General features: G+C 37.6%; 3 protein-coding genes across 5 annotated transcripts; 1 reads left to right on the forward strand and 2 right to left on the reverse strand.

Moving 5' to 3' along the window:
• Nucleotides 1–1,827: 1,827 nt before the first annotated feature.
• On the reverse strand, nt 1,828–9,508 carry LOC123720701 (protein borderless). Its single transcript, XM_045677411.1, has 7 exons — nt 9,297–9,508; nt 6,255–6,513; nt 5,721–6,002; nt 4,561–4,751; nt 3,795–4,443; nt 2,989–3,252; nt 1,828–2,386 (listed from the first exon to the last, which is right to left on the reverse strand). Exons 1-7 carry the CDS (start codon nt 9,465–9,467, stop codon nt 2,169–2,171), a joined length of 2,034 nt encoding a protein of 677 aa, XP_045533367.1. The 5' UTR covers nt 9,468–9,508; the 3' UTR covers nt 1,828–2,168.
• A 955-nt stretch (nt 9,509–10,463) lies between these two features.
• LOC123720705 (myosin-2 essential light chain) lies at nt 10,464–12,437 on the reverse strand. 2 transcript variants are annotated; one of them, XM_045677421.1, is made up of 4 exons: nt 12,224–12,437; nt 12,128–12,155; nt 11,423–11,604; nt 10,464–11,013 (listed from the first exon to the last, which is right to left on the reverse strand). In XM_045677421.1, the coding sequence occupies exons 1-4, from the start codon at nt 12,224–12,226 to the stop codon at nt 10,783–10,785; spliced, it is 444 nt and encodes a 147-aa protein (XP_045533377.1). In that variant the 5' UTR covers nt 12,227–12,437; the 3' UTR covers nt 10,464–10,782. The 2 variants fall into 2 exon arrangements, with proteins under 2 accessions (XP_045533377.1, XP_045533376.1); XM_045677420.1 differs by lacking the exons at nt 12,128–12,155; nt 12,224–12,437 and adding an exon at nt 11,680–12,094.
• Nucleotides 12,438–13,638: 1,201 nt separating this feature from the next.
• Nucleotides 13,639–18,544, forward strand: LOC123718017 (serine/threonine-protein kinase grp). Of its 2 annotated transcripts, none has more exons than XM_045674367.1 (5): nt 13,639–13,719; nt 14,030–14,189; nt 14,936–15,480; nt 16,111–16,314; nt 17,498–18,544. In XM_045674367.1, exons 2-5 carry the CDS (start codon nt 14,119–14,121, stop codon nt 18,034–18,036), a joined length of 1,359 nt encoding a protein of 452 aa, XP_045530323.1. In that variant the 5' UTR covers nt 13,639–13,719; nt 14,030–14,118; the 3' UTR covers nt 18,037–18,544. The 2 variants fall into 2 exon arrangements, with proteins under 2 accessions (XP_045530323.1, XP_045530332.1); XM_045674376.1 differs by lacking the exon at nt 13,639–13,719 and adding an exon at nt 13,747–13,942.
• The last annotated feature ends 183 nt before the right edge of the window (nt 18,545–18,727 follow it).

Consider the following 18,727-nt stretch of genomic DNA (forward strand, 5'->3'; position numbering starts at 1 on the left):
ATTGAGCGTTGAGTGTAGCGGTTATTTGTCTATGTTAATTTTACACACTCATTTTCTGGAAGTCACGTCAAATTGATATTTGAAATATTTCACAATTGTCTTAGATATAAACAACATATTGTATAAATATTATGTATTGATAGCTTAGAACATATATTATAATATATGACACGTTATACAAGACTTAAACTTAGACATAACGTTCTTGTGTACCTGCACATTTTAAAGTATATACATGGACTAATATAAATTTTTCTTCCCTGTCACGGCATACAAACCAATAATTGCCAACCAATTATTGGTTTGTATTGTTTATCATATAGTCCATTGAAATGTTACATGGGCTGAACATATTTTAGAGGAAGCAATTTTATTTATGGGACATGTAGGAGTATCAATACAAGCTTAAACTCAAGTTTGTGGGGTTGGCGACATTGTCCCCCGGCCGCCATCTTGGAAAAAGGGGTTAACACGTTTTTGGCTACAACAGCCGTAAAAGGACGCAATGATAAATAGATGTCATTGATTGACCCATAAAATTTTAATATGAGTAAACTATTAGTTTTAATGTAAGTTATTTAATAATACAATGATAATAAGTTCTAGATTAAGATTTAACTTAATAATAAAAAGTTATGAGCACTTAAATTATTGGGTGTGTGCAATATTTGTATGTGATGAAATTACTTGTGCAATAAATTATAATATACTATGAATTTTGTGTAATAAAAGTGCCAATTACTGTATTAGTTTTATTAACTTCCATAAAGATATGTATCTGTATGTGTTCCTTCGTCTCTCCGCAGATAGTGCTGTTTTTACATATTTTATGCATTTTACATAATAAGGGAGCGTTTAAGTATTACGAAACGAATTTGGGGGGGGGGTGTTTCCTCTTGTAGAACGTTACGAAGCGGTCGGGGTTTCAATGAATGTTAATAATTTTCGATAATTTTTTCTTTCCAATACTTTACACCACATAATAGTAAACTTTTAGGTATAAATAGTCACTGTGTCATCACGAAACGTTTTACTAATGTGTAAAGAAAATGTTACGTTTCATGGGGAGATCGTCAAGAATCTCCAAAAATTACATGACGTAATACTTGAACTTATAAGTAGTCACCTTTTTTCCGGTAATAGGTTTAATGTGTCGTCTGCAACGTGTCTATGGGGTTGCAACGAGCTTTTAAAAAAGACATCGCAAAGAAAGTGATACTGAATGTAATGATAATTTATAAAAGAAAACCATAAAAAATATGCATGCAAATCTCATATCAATTATTATAATGTTATAATAAGGTGTGTGAAGATTTTTATAATCGTTGTCAAAACTTAATAAATAAAAAGATTTAGTTCTTATAATTCTTGCAGCTTATAAAACAAGAAGTTAGTTTACTTATATAGTTTTGTTAGTAATTAAGTTTGTATCCTAAATTTACTTGTGTTAGTTTTTCCTTAACCTTCATTCTGTAAGAACTCCTCTGTAGGTGAAGGCCTCCTCCAAAGATAGCCAGTCCTCTCTAGATTGGGCTACTTGAAACCAGCTGTTTTTTGATGTCGTCTTCCCAGCTAGCCACAGGATTACTCCTCTTTCTTTTTCCCTGTGGACCCGCCCATGTGGTCACCGCTTTTGTCCATCTCAAAACTAATAGATTAAATATTCTACCTACCTTCACAATCAAGCGACGCGTTTTATATTACAAAAGCGTATTCGAAGCCCCAGCAGAACCAATACTTTTCGATTCATCCGTGATTCTGAAATTAAGATTGGTTGTTTCTAGGTTAGGTTAAATAAAAAAAACATATCTTTTTCTTTATATTTTTATTTACATTTTCATAATAAATTAATTGAGTTGTAACACGAAAGTAACTTGCTTTCAAAACACTAAACTAATGTAATGATCATTATTACTTATCACTCAAATATTTTCGTATCAAGAAGACAATTGAAGAAGCATGCGCTACCAAAGGGGTTTAGTGACCAAAGTTTTGTGATATAATCACTTTTGATTTAGATGTCCAATTCTTTATGATAAAAATTGTGCTCCAGGGATATTTTTTATTTTTTAATTGAGAAAAGTATAATTGTTTTCCAGCTCCGACGAATCTGAAACTGATTAAAAATGCACAATCACTTCACAAGTCTGTCCACAAGGTGTATAAGTTCAACGCGAGCGCTTATCGCGAACTGGGCGGCGTATGAAGCGTCGTCGTAGTAGCCAGGCGGTTGCAGCGGCTGCGCCGAGCAGCAAAGCTGCCACGCCGACCCCAAGAGCAGCGGCGCGCAGTCGGCCATAGTGCGGGACATGCGCAGACGCACCACCCCATGCCGCACCGCAATGTACTTGGGCCCAGTATGCGCCGCCCTCCTCTACAGCGCCCACTGTAATACACATTGCTATATTTATCGCCATATGTTGTGTTGCAAATTTTGTGGCCTCCATAATTTGGATTTCATTTCTTTTGTCTATGTTAAGACCAAAACGTTAACTGTTGATTTAAGCTCGTCACAAACAACTTTATGGCATGGTATATGCCGAATAGAATGAAGGGAGACCAGACCTCCTTATTCTAAATATGTTAAGTTTATGAAATACGATGTCACGATCGCTTCCCAGTATTTTAACAATATTTTAAAAAATAAAGATTTCTCCATTATAGTTTTTAAATGAGGGCATTATATTTGCAATTTGAACTTTAGAGTTAATATGATAAAGTATTTTGTAAAATAATTTGTACTGAAAGTTGCCATTTGTTTTTTTGTGAATCGAATTCAGGATGTGGCTCCGTTCGAGAATATATAATTTAAAAATACATGTTTGAAATGAAATTGGGACGTGTATCTCGCTCGTATATACATAATGTTTCTCATGTAAAGAAAATACAATTTTGTAATGAGAAAATAAAGTTCATTAAACATTACATATAAAAAAGACATATATATAAATAACTGACAAGATATATAAAAAAAGTTATAAAACTCACCGAGCAGATGATCGTGCGTGGTGTGCGCAAGCGCAAGTAGGCGGCGCGGATGTTCGTCGCGGAACCAGCGCACGGTACAGCGTTCGGCGGTGATGTGTGGCTCCCAACGCACTAAAGCGCCCTCTTCTACGATCGACACGCGAACTTCTAACTCTGCCACACCTTCCACCTCCAAAGCCTCTTCCATCTCTTCAGTCACTTCGCTGACTGGGAGCGCCGTTGCCACTTCCTCACTCGCCTCCAACATTCCACTCGCTTCGAAATCTGTCCCATATTAAATTAGAAGAAAAAATAGCAAACGAAAGATTTCATCTAATATATAAAATCCTCGTGTCATATGTACGTTCCCATAATCCTCCAAAACAGCTCGACCGATTTTTATGATTTTTTTTTGCATATGTAGTAAGTCTAAGAATCAGCTACTATCTATCTTTCTAACCCCTAAGTGATAAAGGGTACCGCCTGGCCCAAAAAATTTTTTTGGATATTTTTTTATTATTATCTGGCATTAAAAAATACATACAAAACTAAATGTTCACTCTTCTATAACCACTTTTTTTTAATTTAATTATTTACATGGCAAAACAACGTTTGCCGTGTCAGCTACTTTAATTATAATAATATTTTGTTAAAACGTCCAAAATAAGTTTATGTTGTTAATAACGGCATCCGTTATTTATAGTTTGCTATAAAATTATTGACAGCCATACATATTATGCACTTATCCAAAAGGGAAAAAGAGTTGTCTCCAATACTATGATTTCTGTCCGATACAAATTGTAAAATCAATTTATTATTACACATACCCGGAGTGGTGACGAAAAGTGGCTGGCTGAATAGGCCATCACCGAGCTGATCCTGAGCGAGGACACGCAGCTCGTAGGGTGTGGCCGGACGTAACCCACGTACCGTTGCGTGCGTATCGCCACGTGTCAGTAGTTTCATGGTGCGCCATTCGCCACGCGAACGTTCACGCCACCACACCTGGTATTCCAGATCAGCACGATCTGCCGCCCATTGGACGTGAACGGCGCTCGATTCGGCGCGCGCCCGCAGGTCGTGAGGCGCACGTGGAGCCACATTTTCAACGACGAGTTCCGTCTCAGCACTGACAGCGGCCGCTTCGTTTGTTAGCGTGCACACGTATGAGCCGCGATCCTCCTCACGAACGCCGGTGATGGTAAGATTGCCACCGTCGAGCGTGTGGCGGCCTGCTGGTAGAGGGTGGCCGTCTTTTCGTGCCCAAGAAAGAGAAGGCGGAACGGCAGCCAGCTGTGGCTCAGAAACGCAGGGCAACGTGATATGACCAGCGAGGCGCGCCAGATAAAGCGGGCGCGGACGTATTGCTAAGGCGGGCGGACGCTGAACACGAACGCGCACTCCCGCACTTGGGCCAGCGGACCCTAAGGTATTGTACGGCGTACAAGAGTACACGCCCTCGTGAGACTCGTCCACCTGTAACAGAAAGCAGACTGTTATCAAAAAACTATATACACAGAATTTACCTCGTGCGTTCAGTATTCCAAACCTCGCAAAAGAAATACAAACTCCGTTTTCTAATCCTTCCTTTACCTTATTGAAGAGTAGACTCCCATTCCTACTGTAGAATACACCAGGAACGTTGTAAGGGTCGAAGAGGAAGCCATCTTTTTCCCAGCGCAGGTTGGTGAGCGGTGGATTAGCACTAAAGTGACAGTCGAGACTCGCCGGCTTACCATAGCCGAGATGACGCTCGGCGGGCGAGTACACTACTTTAGCTTTATCTGAAAATCGCAATGTAACTATTATATTTTTTTTGTGTTAAAGACGCTAACAAAATTTTTACAAAAATTCTAATTATTCGTAACACTTTTATTTGTCTCATTTCGACTAATGTTATCTTAATTAGGTATTATTATAATTTCTTGTTTCATAAAGAATTATCTACCATATGAAAAAAAAATGAAGTTTGTTGGGGTAACACGTCCACATGTGAACGTTAATAAAAAATACAACGTAAAGTATTCAAGAATGTAGCTCTAGTAATATCCGATCATTGCATCGCTGAAAAGATGCTCTTCTAGAGGGATATATTGGAAACCGCAAATTGTAGGTGGTGAATTTAATCCGAATTTATTTTGGTATTGCAATATCTCTGGTCTGCACGACTACATACATTTATATTTATACTAGCTGAGCCGGCAAACGTCGTTTTCCCATTTATACATTATTGTAAATTATATTATAAATTACCTATCTTCTGTAATAAAATAGGGGTTGATCGTAGAGGGGTGACAATTAAGGGTTGTATGTATGTTGTATTATAAAACAATAAAAACAAAAAAAAACTAAAAAAACAATTTTGGGGTGGACTCCCCTTATCACTTAGGAGTTTGAAAGAGAGATAGTAGCCGATTCTCAGACTTACTGAATATGCATAAAAAATCATAAGCATCGGTCGAGCCGTTTCGGAGGAGTATGGGAACAAACATTGTGACACGAGAATTTTATATATATAGAGATGTTCTATCTAAACTTATAACTTGAGTTATAAATATTTCTGAATTTTCGTTTGTAGTATTTTCAATATTATATAGGGTAGGTACCGAGTTACTAGCAGTAATATTTAATTATATCTGTTAGTGTTGTAGTCTACTTAGTAATATTGTAATATTACGAATTGTAGAACAGTACCTACATAGAATAATTATTAATCAGTGTATGTAAGGTGAGCAGATAGGTGATTTACGAACAATGCACGTCAAGGTGAGCCGCGGCGGCTTGGCGGCGTCCGTCAGGTGCACTGACGCGACATTCATAGCGGCCCAGGTCTGAGCTGATAGCGCGTCGCAGCAGCAGCGAACCATTAGGCGCCAGCGACGTTCGCGCTGCTAACTCGGGCAGCGCGCTCACGCTAACGTCCTCGCGGTACCACTGAACACTCCATTCTGGACTTTTCACTAAGCACTCGAGTTCAGCGCTGTCACCTTCTATCACGGTCACGTTGACAGGTGGCGTCACTATTAAGTTACCACCTGGAACCACATAAGGTAACAAATCAATCTTATGAAAATTGAAAAAACTATAAAATACTGTTTATTACAAGAAGAGTAATTAACTACTAACAAACTGCTGAACCTATGTTCACACAGTTTTCTCAGATAAATATATCCTAGCTAAAAACTAAGTAGCGAAACGAAATCATCGTAACAATTCCTTCAAAGCAACCTTATGTCGTATTTTATTATTAATATAAGACGCAACAGCTGGTATAAAGTAAAGTTTACCTTCAACATCTAAATAATAATAGGTGCCATTGTTGCGCGAGGGTGGTGTGCGGTTAGGGAAGGTGACCAGGCAACGATAGAGACCGGCGTCGGTCTCGCGCACGGAGCTCACGTTAACCGAACCTCCGCCTAAAGCGCTGGGGGCCGCTTCACCGTCTTCTGTGGGCGCGCCGGGTCCCACACGACGCACCCGCCCGCCCCAGCGATCCGCCACACGCGGCGACGCGTCACCACTGTACCACGAGAATATGGTTTCGCCCTGAAAACAGAAATACCATATTTTTTCCTTGCTCGACAGTGACAGAAGTACTAACTATATATTAATGTCTAAATAATATGCAGCAGGATGTCGCCACTAGAGTATAATAGCGGTGACGAATACTACTTAGAGATGTCTTAAAGCAAGATATGATTAGCTCAAACATACGTGTCCGTACCCACTGCGGAGTAGGTCACTTCCTGTTGCTTCATGGTTTCATAAAGCCAATAAATACCAGCAGAGTGAGAATTCCCTTTCATTAGCCCTTAAAGGCCATTACATTTACGATTATAATAAAGTTTGTCATCTTTACTTTTGCAAATTATTTGCAATGGTTTATAGATAATCCGATTTGTAAGGGAATCTTTGATTCAAACTTTTTAATTGTTGAAATAAATATTAAATTTTAAGTAGGTACGTTGTTCAAGATGAAATCAGAATTTTTTTGCCCAGAGGCTTGATAGTTTGACGTGAGGTTGCCTACCTTAGATTTGTAAATTTAAGAAGTATTTCAAGGATGCCTATTAGTTGTGTGTTTTGATTTTATAAATTGCATCTCGGCACCGGTAATAAATGTGGAAGTACGCAGGGAGCGGCGCGTGGCGGCAGCGAGGGCATGGGTACTGCCAACAGGATAATTGTTTGTGACATCACGGCGCGCTGCCCGCTATCTGCTAACTGCACAATTATCACGGCCGCGGCGTCTCCCACGCGCCTTACCTTTCTTGCATCATCATACACTACGGCAACTAGACAAGCTAGGGAGCTCGTAAATAGACTCGGATCTACAGCCCGCAGATAACGGCCCCTTTTGTAACTGTTCAACAGTCACGGCAACAAAAGATTCGGTTTTATTCATTATTCTACGAAAGAGCCGAAATATCATTAGGTATGTATCATCAGTATCCAGGACATATTTGAATCTCAATTAACTAAATTTTATATAAGAAATTATATTAAGTCATACTTAAATAGAATTTAGTTTAACCAGATTAAAGATCGCATTACAATAGGGCTTTGTGTACAGAATTCGTTTTGTCCCGAAAGCGGTCACGGTAAAATGTATGGCTGCGTCCTCATTGTGGGTGTTAACGGTTCAACGGCACTCCCTGAGGCCCTAGCCGCCGGGGGGCCGTCTGCCATATAGGTATGAATGCCATGGTATACCTTGGTAACTACAAACCTACAATAACATTTACATTAAGCTATTGGGGAGATCACAAGGCACCTCGAGAAATCTAAGGTTCTGGTATATACATTTTACATATAGCTGTTCTTGATTGTTCATTAAATTCCTCGCCTTCCTTTTCTTAGAAAAATAATTCCGATGAAACGTTCCAATTTTTTATTCAATTATGTTCTTCACGCTGTTGTTTAGATGCCACGATACGTACGTTGCACAGGGCGGGCGAAACCTTTTTAAATATCATTAGATACGCTTACCCTTAATGTTATTTCACGTTTAAATCTTCAGTCTAGATTATTACTTAACTCAAAGACTCTTATACTGTTACCATACGTTGTAATAAAATCGTATCAATAAAAAAATTACGTATTAGTTGAGAACCGATTAGCCGTTTGAATTTGTTTAGTTGTAAAGCAATATTTTATATCCATCCCTTGATAAAAACTTTAACTTTAGAAACATTAATTATAGTGACACGACAAGACATTTTTAACGACAAGTTTCAATTAAATAAATTAATAATTCGTGACTCACAGAGGCACTGCATTTACATCTTCGCGGATGCTCTAGCCCATTGAAAAATAGGAACTCGAGCAGGTGTAGCGCTCATTAATAAGCACTTATTACAGCAACCCGCATTACGCACAGGATTCAAGTCAATCGTGGCCTCGAGTCATTGCACTGTGTTAGCAATTGATAAGGTTAAAAAAAACTTCGTTAATATTTTAGTTTGAAAGTTAATCAGATTTGCATACTAGGGAGCTGTAGTGACCGCACGCCGCAGTGGTGGCTGTGGTCGCGTTTCGCCTTCGACTAGACAGGTACTCGTTCAGTAGAAGACATATATGTTTATCTGTTCAATTAAAAATTACATAATAATTGATGAAAAAGCAACACTTCTTTCACTTTCTAACATTTCCGATAATTATCTGGAAATGTCAATGTTCATGTGTGTAATGTATACTTAAATTGAAGAGTTTATGATATTATTTGAGAAATAATCTATGGAGATTCTGAACCGATAATAAAATACATTTATTTATGATTTCTCAACTTAAGAACAAACTCACGCAAGCGACAGCCACCTTGCAATAAATCAGAAGAGAAAACGCGCTCGTGCAAGTATTTTCATACTAATTTTCAGTGACTTTTAATCCAGAAATTTGGCATCCCGGTAAATAATATAAAACAATCAAACGACCAATGCGTATAAAACACATTTTATATATTAAACAGAATAAAAATTACTCTTGACATATAAAATATATTTGTTAACAATTCTACATTGCTCAAATCATTTGGGTTCAAAAGAAAATACGAGCAGGGTGTTACCTATGCAAAACAATTATCTTTTAATAATCTTAGCCTGAATTTAAAATTAAGATTATTTGTCATATAAAGGATAATCGATCAAATTTGAATGTAGGTGCTACGCAATAGTACAAACGAGGACATGTTAATATACTCCCACTCCTTTGTCATTGTTAAATCAATTTTAATAGTCAGGATAGACGATTTTCTCTCCGTCACTCTTCCTCGTAAAGTATTTTTCCGATTATTTAGAAGAATATTACAGAAATCTAAAGAATAGACTTACATCTTTATCCCACTGCAAATGGTACGGTATCTCGTTGCCAAAGGGGAAGTCAAGGTGGCAGTTCATAACAGCGTACCCGCCGACTGAGGCGCGCAGCCGCTCAGCCTCCAGAGGCAACAGCGCGCTGCGCGCGCACATAAACGCTGTACATAGCGCCCACAAACGCCACATCGCACGCCGTTTGACCGCCGACTGACCACGACAGGGCTGACCGCCCGTTGACCGTTGACAAGTGACGACTACCCTGCCCCCCCTTCACCCCCACTCCTCGGCGCACGAGCAGGAAGCAGCACTAATGGCTGCATCGTTTATCTCTCCTTTAGGCTCCTTGTTCCCGGTGATCTGTGCAAACGATTACTGCACCTCGCCCTCGACCCTCATGTCATTCAGCCTTGATGAGTAGCAGGTGATGCGCTGATACCACGGAATTTGTACATAATTTGTAGACACAGAAATTCCTTTCTGCTTACTATAATTTCTTAGTACTACTATAACTAAAATTATATGACTGGATGCTAGTCACCAACAATTTACACCCAATTTAAATTTTTCATACATAAAAGAACAGAGATAACTCCTAGTCCTGAATTAAAAATACTCCATAAAGTAGAATATCTTTAGGCAACATAGCAATGCAAAATGTGGCAGGCGTTTATTGAACATACGCAGTGGTTTTCTATCAACAAAAACCTAATCCTTAGAAAAACTTTTATGCACAGTATCTTCATTATATAGACTTCGAAATAACGGAACTGTGCTGAAACTTATTTGCGCCTAGTCACCTACTTACTACCTAATGATTATCATAATTGCAGGTAAACTTGAAAATTTATTTTTTAGGAGCACACGCGTCAAACTATACAATATTAAAGGAATTAAAAAAGGCCTAGATTCGATATTTGTTAAGACATGGACTACATTTAATCTGCAGTCATAGTGAATTATGTAAGCAGATTTACTGCAATTTATTCCCCTGTTTGATTACTGTTAACGTAATCACCAAAAAATAAAATCAAAGACTACCACATATAGTCCTAACGTAATACTGCAACGGCCCTTCTCTGATATTATGCTTATACAAGTTATCTTTAATTTCACTCCATATAATTTTAGTTGCAACACTATAATAACAGACAAGAGTAAAATGGATAAATAAAACTTATTATAAATAATATTACTTATTATATTATGTTTATAACATTTTACATACAATTGTAATACACAATAAATGTCACTTAGAATTAAAGCAGTACATTTTGGAATATGCTTTACTGAAAATAATAAATTTTAGATCATACATGAGGCTAGATAGAGAGAATGCCAAACATAATATTATAATAAATGGAAATGGTTTATTTAAAGTTTAATAAAAACACTATAACTAATTTGGTCCATAAAATTAAATATTTGTAAGGAGTAAGGTTGAAACCAGTTAAAAATACTAGTCACTCCAATTTTAATACAATAGAATTAGTTAAATAAGAGCTCAGCCTTGCATGATAAGGTGCACAAAGTTCTCATAGTTGATGTTGCCATGTGAATCCTCCTGGCCTTGCAGCAACTGTTCCACTTCATCATCACTCAGTTTTTCACCCAATGTTGACAGTAGGTGGCGAAGCTCAGCGGATGATATGAATCCATTGCCATCCTTATCGAAGTGTCTGAGACCCTCAATGAAATCATTCGCTGTATCACCACTACGTGCTTTTGATATTGCCTGCAAAGCATCATAAATGGTATTAAAAAAATATTACTTATCATGCTTAGGCTTCATGAGTACTCCAAATTTATTAATGTAATTATTAATTAATATTGTCTTCAATAAAATGGGTTTAACATATGAATATTTTAAAATTCAAAATTTTAAAGCAGAAAATAATGTATAAATTCACATTTAAATTTATTAAACTTTGAATACAATACAAATATATTGTGCTCTATGTAATGCATACAGATCTGTACAAAGCTTAATATTTTAAGAAGACTACTTCGCTATGTGGAACTCATAACTGAGTACATGAAATAATTAAATTGGTAATGTGACCTTAGCTCAAAACAGTTAACACTGTGTTTCAAGGTGAGGACGACAACTACAACAATTTGACTATGTTGAAAGAAACATTTACCTGATATATTGGTAAGAATACTTCAAAAGATATCCTCTCATCTGGCTTCAAATGTAATGTGCACTTTTTCACATCGGATTCAGTAGGGTTTTGGCCAAGAGCCCTCAGAGCATCGCCAATTTGTGCCACATGTATCTTGCCATCGCCGCGAGAGTCAAACAGCTGAAATGCTTCTTGGAACTCTGCAATATGATCATCATGATAATACTCATGTTTTACAGTGAAATCCCCCTCCTGACCAGAAAGTTACCCTTTACCTTCAACTGAGTTAAGTTTTAGCTTAGTGGGTGGATTGAACATAAACATGTTGCACTGAGAGAAGCCGCCAACGCACTGAGTGGCTGCAGGCTGAGCAGTTGTTGCACACGCCACACGGCGGTCGGCCTCCGACGTCCATATTGTATATAATACCAACCTTATATGGAATGTAGGGCGCTTGCAATAGGTGACGCTTTCGTTGAGATTGTTGATTGACGTGAGTCATGGGCCAACTCACAACAGTGCGACACGCATTACGCCCAAGTCTTAAGTTTATACGTATAAACATTTTTTTTTACATTGTACGTATAAACAATTTACTGGTTCGCAACCAACAGTTAAGGTATTAACGTGTATGTAACCCTATATTGTTGTCATTTTGTTCCAATTTGGTTTCGATAATTATTTAAATATCGAAATTTTCCTATATTATGATGACTCACTCACCTGCCAATTGATCTTCTGAATATCCAGCCTAAAATGTAATAAACGCTTAATTATCATTATACAAATTCTATAAAAATATATTTAATAGATACTTACCATGATTTGCTGTTCAAATATTCTCTATTTATGATTGTAATTTGAATATTCACAACAAACCTAACTGAAGGTTTTTATTATATGAATATTTTTTTCTGCTACGAAGATAACACCTAACGAAATGTCTATTATACCAAATTCTACAAAAGGTAACCATAGATATAGATACAAAATTCTAAAATCACCCATGGATTATGGAAGTCCATAGCTTTTAGACGGCAAGAATAAAAATGATACTAAAAATCTCATGTCATCAGTCTCTACGTCGTTTAATTGAATAATTTGAAAGCAGAGAAGATTTTTGATGAAAATCAGTACTTATGAAATTTTTGTGATGTTCTGTGTACGTTATTATGTTTAATATAGATGAGAGACATTTAGAACGCAATCTGTTGCAAAAAGGCAAAATACCTAACCTGTATTTAATCTATCTATAGACTATAAAACCATCGTATTCAATAAAAAAAAAAACAATGTTTATTTTTTAAATTTAAAAAAATAAAAAATATGAATCTTCCCATCCATTTATTTGCAGTTCCTTTGCACTCTGAATACTATTGATTTTATTTTAGCGAATCATTTTATTATTAATCCTATGTTTGCAAAATTTTATCGTTTCCGAACGCTTCCAGCCATTGATCGTACCGTTGATTGAGCAAACCGTGATTTGCTCAAGATTCCGAATGAAAGCCGATCCTAAACGAAGTCGACCTCGGCAACGATCGTCGGATTCGTAACATTGTGACCATTTTTGTAGAATCCTTTTATTTTGGTAATTTGTTTCCAGCAGCGACAACAGAAAAAACAAAAATGGACTTGGCATACCTTATCTTACCACGAAAAAGTCATTCTATTCCGCTACTATGTCAGATGGATAAATAATAATAAGAAATTGTTTTATAGTTACTATTAACAACAGATATTCGCCAACCCTTCTTCCTAAATTTTATCAGTAATTCAGTATACTTTTCTTTAGTTATTCATGATAATATATGATCTATGAGATTCCTAATATGGTCAAGTGGTTAGCTATCTAAAAGCGTCTATAAGCGTCATCTCGTATACGGCTACTAAATAACTAAATCATTCATTCAGGAAGGGGCCAGTCACATTCGATTAGGTTATAATATAAGGGCATGGTTTTCGGCCCCCCAGGAGTCCATCTATAAAAGTTTTAGTAATGGCCGATGTTTCTAAAATTTCTCGTCTTACTTTTTCTTAATACTATTTTACTACCTTCTTTTACTAGATAGTCTTACTATACAAGTATTAAATAAAATAATTAATATTATGGTTAATTATTAAACTACCTATTTTTGTATGGATCAGCAAAGGCAATTATTAGTATTTGAGCTTATCAACACTCTATAGGAAAGAATTTGGCAGATTCTGTATTGTTCAGATGGTCACACTTGTTTGCAGTTCACCGCCTGAATGCTGATTTGTTGAAACTTGAAAGCAGGAAAAATGGCAAAATGGTGTAGATACTTCAAAAGGTTAGTATTTAAATAAAAGTTGTACAATATTGTTGATGGTCCCTCTTGTATACGAATTTTGAGCGGTTTATTGTTGTATATTGTGTAATAATTCGTAGTTAACGATATCTAGCAAGATAGCCGACAGGACGAGGGCGATGTCGATGTTCGTCAAAGGCTTTGTTCGCTAAACTCCACGTGCCTTCCGCCATTTAGTTTTAAACATTTGCTTGCTTTACTTGAGGTACCTTGAAAGCCTCTAAAGTATTACTATTTATTCAAAATGTTTCCTATTTTAACAAGTTATTTAATGTAATAGGTACTCTTATAGAGAAAGTCGTCGGCGTGGTCGACGATATAATCCGCCGGGGCCCAATACTGCAGCCGTGTGGCGGCGGCCGCTCAGCTGAGCGAGGTGTCATGAGCTCCGGCGGAGAGTTTGTGGAAGGTTGGCTTGTGGCACAGGTGCTGGGCGAGGGCGCCTATGGCGAGTATGCATAATTTGTTCAGTTCAATTACCTTAGTTTTGTCTTTATAGATTACCCCAGAAAGGTAATAATAGTGTTTAGTGGATTCATTTTTTAAAGGATTTGTGTGGTTTTACTTATAACTTCATAGCAACACAATTTTAAGAGGATGAAATGACTGACATATTTTGTTTTTAGTATTATATCATACAGATTGTGTTGTTTTTATCAATATTTTGTGATAACAGTTTAGTATAATTATTATACATGTTATACAGAACACAATGTTTATTATGGAATAAATATTATTGATAATCTTAACAGCGTACTGTTACCAAATCAGTATTAGGTCAGTCTTACAACACAAAATTTTAGATATCTAAATAGAATACTACCTATGAAAATGAATTTTGTTACATTATTACTCTTTTTATTCAAAAGAGTAATAATGTAACAAGAGACTATTAACTTATGTTATAAAAGCATATAAAATACATAGTGATGAAGTACAATCTTCAGTGCAATAAATTGCTGCACCTGTGAAGACTGAACTTTAATAATTTTTCGATAATTTGAAGGTTTACACTTGCCTAAAACTTGATTTAAACTGACTACAACTTCAACTACTGAATGTTAGTAAGTAAACAAGACTATTTGGTATGTTTAAGTATAATAAAGAATATCTGTACTAACAGTTGAATAATAAAAATGGGCTATGAGATCTTATTTTAATTGAAGACTGGGATGGATTGTAACTGTATTGCTTGTAGGGTACGCCTCTTGGTTCACGCGCGTACGAACGCGAGCGTGGCTTTGAAGGCGGTCCGCGGTGGCGCAGAACAAGGAGCTGGAGCTCGTGAAGCCGGTCTACATCGCGCCTTACGACATCCACACGTGTTACGCTGTCTGGGAGCGCGCCAGCACGGTGACGTCCACTATCTCTTCCTGGAGTATGCGCAGGGCGGCGAGCTCTTCGATCGTATAGAACCCGACGCTGGCACTGGTGAAGCGGCAGCGCGTCGTTACTGGCGGCAGTTGCTGGACGGTCTGCGCTACTTGCACTCACGCGGCGTGGCTCATCGTGACATTAAACCCGAGAACTTATTGCTCGACAACCACGACACTCTGAAGATATCTGATTTTGGAATGGCCACGTTGTTTCGGCAGGGCGGCCGTGAGCGCCTTCTGTCGCGTGTGTGTGGTACGCCGCCGTACGCTGCGCCTGAAGTCTTGACAGCACCGACGCGGCCTTATCGGGCGCCGCCTGCTGATCTCTGGGCTGCTGCACTAGTGCTGTTAGCCATGCTAGCCGGAGGTAAGTGTCGCCCTATGCTTTTCCATTCCTTCCTGTATTCTAGGCGTCACCCGCCGCCTCTCGTTTCTTTGGTATCCTAGCTGTAGGCGTTTTTATTCCCTAAAGTTACGGTACCGAAGTTACGAGTCGCTGTCACTCGACGTGTTGTCAGAGGATGTCTTATTCACAAGGATGAAGTCGTTTTATATTCACCAAGTCTATGAAAAAACCTAACATGGATGTAGTTTTTCTTAATATCTCTCGTGTTAATACAGCAATCATAATTTTATTGTAATAGAACCACTGATGTACATGCATGGACTATGAATTAATAATCAAAATAATTTGGATATTTCGATGAACTACGATAAAATGTTTATACTATATGCAGAGTATTGTATTAGTTAGTTTCATGTAGCATTAATAACGCGTCCTATACTATGCTTTTATAGTCAAGAAGAATTCTTTGAGCTATCTTATTATCTGATCTAATTTATAGGACAAGACTATTATTAATGGCTAATTTTTAAAAAGAAAATTGATTTATATAATTTTTCTGATCAAAAATAAAATCTGCTGATAGGGTAACAATTTTTTTTAAATTTATTGTTGCTTAATGTTAAATGCTACATACTGCATTATATATTACAGAATTAGCTTGGGAGCGGGCTGACGAGTCGGACGCTCGGTATGCAGCATGGTCTGCATGGTCAGCTGGCGGCATTGCACCTAGCGGTCCCTGGAGCAAGGTTTCACTGCCTGCATTGGACTTACTCCGTCGCGCACTGCGACCCGATTCTACTCGTCGACCATCTCTAGACGCGCTATCTGCGCACCGATGGCTTCGAGATTCTGGTGAGCTTTAACAATTAATACACCTTCTTTTTGGGTCATTGTACAAGTACAGCTGATATTTATTTTTACAATCAATTATAGAACCTATTAATAAAACTAACCATGAAATGAAGAAGAAAAAACTATAAACATATAATGTTCTAAACTAGACAGTCACAATTTATTCAACACATTACACATATACAATTGTTTAACTACTTACCAATTATATAAAAAATCTAGAATATTAAAGCGTCCCAAGTCATACCAGAGCTTACAGTATAGTGCAGAAAGAAAGCCATTGTGGTATTTTAGATCACTGCAGTGCTATATTACCTTATTTTATCTTGACAAAACTGTGACGTCATTATTTAATTATTAGAACGATCATTATCTAATGAGGAAAAAAGGAAATGTATAATATTTTTAAAGGGTTATATTATTTCGCGTAACTGCCACGCTGGTTCTCTTTCCGCACTAAGCGTCTAGCCGCGCTACGCCCGGTCAGGTACTAGGTGACTCTGAGTGAATCCGACCTCAGAGATGCCTCGTGCCTCAGCCAGGTGCTGATTGCCATCACCAGAACTACAGCAAGCGACAAGTGACCTGCCGAAAGCCACCAGCTCGGTTCGGCGCTTTGGTTATTTAGCTCATGACGTGCAGTGCTCATAAAGCTAGATTACCAAAGCACCGCGCCAGCACTTACGTCTCGATGCCACTTGAAGGAAAAATTGCCAACTGAGCGAAACATGTAATTTTCTAGGATGTTACCATCATATGCGGTAACAATACGAAATCTTGAAACTATATTATTTTTATAATATATATGTAACAGCTGTGTTAAGTATATATTGAGTTTTGTGAATAAACCTTTTTTTTTTTCAAATATAATTTAATCTATAATCGACACACATATGTAAAATTCTGGATGATAATTGATTATGTTAAAAGTTTTGTTCAATGCTCGCTAGATCCACTTTAGTTGGCCAATTATTAAATTATTTGATTCTTGTTAACTTCATCCACATCTTTTAATAAATGTTAGCATTGCATACATTTTAATCTAGAAAATATTATTTATTAGTAGTTTCATTTATGATATCTCAATGTATATTGCCATTGTGTATCATTTGTTTTGGAAGTAAGTATTTTTAATTTTGATTTAATTTGATGATGGTTAGATTTATTATCTCTCACTGAACAGACGAGGTGGACGCGGGCTTAGCTGGCGGTCGTCCCTGGAGTTCGCAGCCGTGTGGTGTGGCGGGCGGCAACGAATCTGAGCTAAGCGCGCGGGACATGGACGAGCTTCTTTGCCACTCGCAACCGGCACATAGCGACGATTTGCTAGCTGAGGCAGGTGCTCCGCTACAGCGCCTGGCGCCACGTCTCACACGCTTATTCCTGCGCTGCGCCGAACGTGACGCTCTACCTGCGCTGGCTGAACAGCTGACCACCCGCGGTCACACGTACCGCTATTTACATCCGCGTGTCATGGCCGTTGAATGCGGTGAAGTACGCATGCGAGCATGGGCCGTACGCGTGCGGGAAACACCTGCCGCCGGTGGCTGCGTTATGATTGAGTTTCGGCGTGCCCGTGGGTGTGGTCTTGCCTTCAAGCGCAGGTTTCGCGAGCTGAGTGAGCTACTACGTCCGCTAGCTGCGCCTGCGCCGCCGCAACGCGACTTACTAGCACCACTTACCCCAGTTACTACAGAAACATGCCGCATGGACACCGCCTAAGAACGCGTATAATAACTAAGATGCGCATGTGAAGTTTTATCTGTTATAGTGCTATTTGTTGATTTGTTAATAAAAGCTAAACTACCTTATTTGAATTGAGTGTTTTTAAGAAGGTGACGTCGTTGTACACATACAATGTTCCGTTAAATCATGGTGCAAATATCAACAATGTCATGTAATATAAGTATTGTAATATTTCACATATAACGCCATTACTGCCTTATATGTGATGCAAATGTGATGAAATGGCTTTATTTTTGATATTTCTGTTGTAACAGTATATAATGATAGATACCTTTGTAAGAATTTTACCCTTGTATGAAAATTGATCTTTGGAACATTTCTAATAACATTACGTGGACCAAGTAATATTCTTTATATCTACTTATTTGTGTGAGATTTTAGTGAAAAACTGTAGCAGATAGTAAATATGCATGTATTTTTTATGTAAAATTATTTTTCTAAACGTTTTGTAATTAATATGATGTAAAATAAAATGTCAGCAGTTTTGGGTGGTTTGAATTTTATTGTTAAACAGTAAAAAAAGCGGATAAGACATGAAGAAATAAATATTTTACTTTACTTACGTATATTTTTCCAGTTGATTGTTGATAAATGACAAAGTACATTAGAAATTTCTCAATATCTAGAGAAGACTGGAATATAGCAAACAAATATAAAAAGAATAGAA

The sequence above is a fragment of the Pieris brassicae genome, chromosome 2 (assembly GCF_905147105.1).
Source record: "Pieris brassicae chromosome 2, ilPieBrab1.1, whole genome shotgun sequence".
Classification (NCBI taxonomy): domain Eukaryota; kingdom Metazoa; phylum Arthropoda; class Insecta; order Lepidoptera; family Pieridae; genus Pieris; species Pieris brassicae.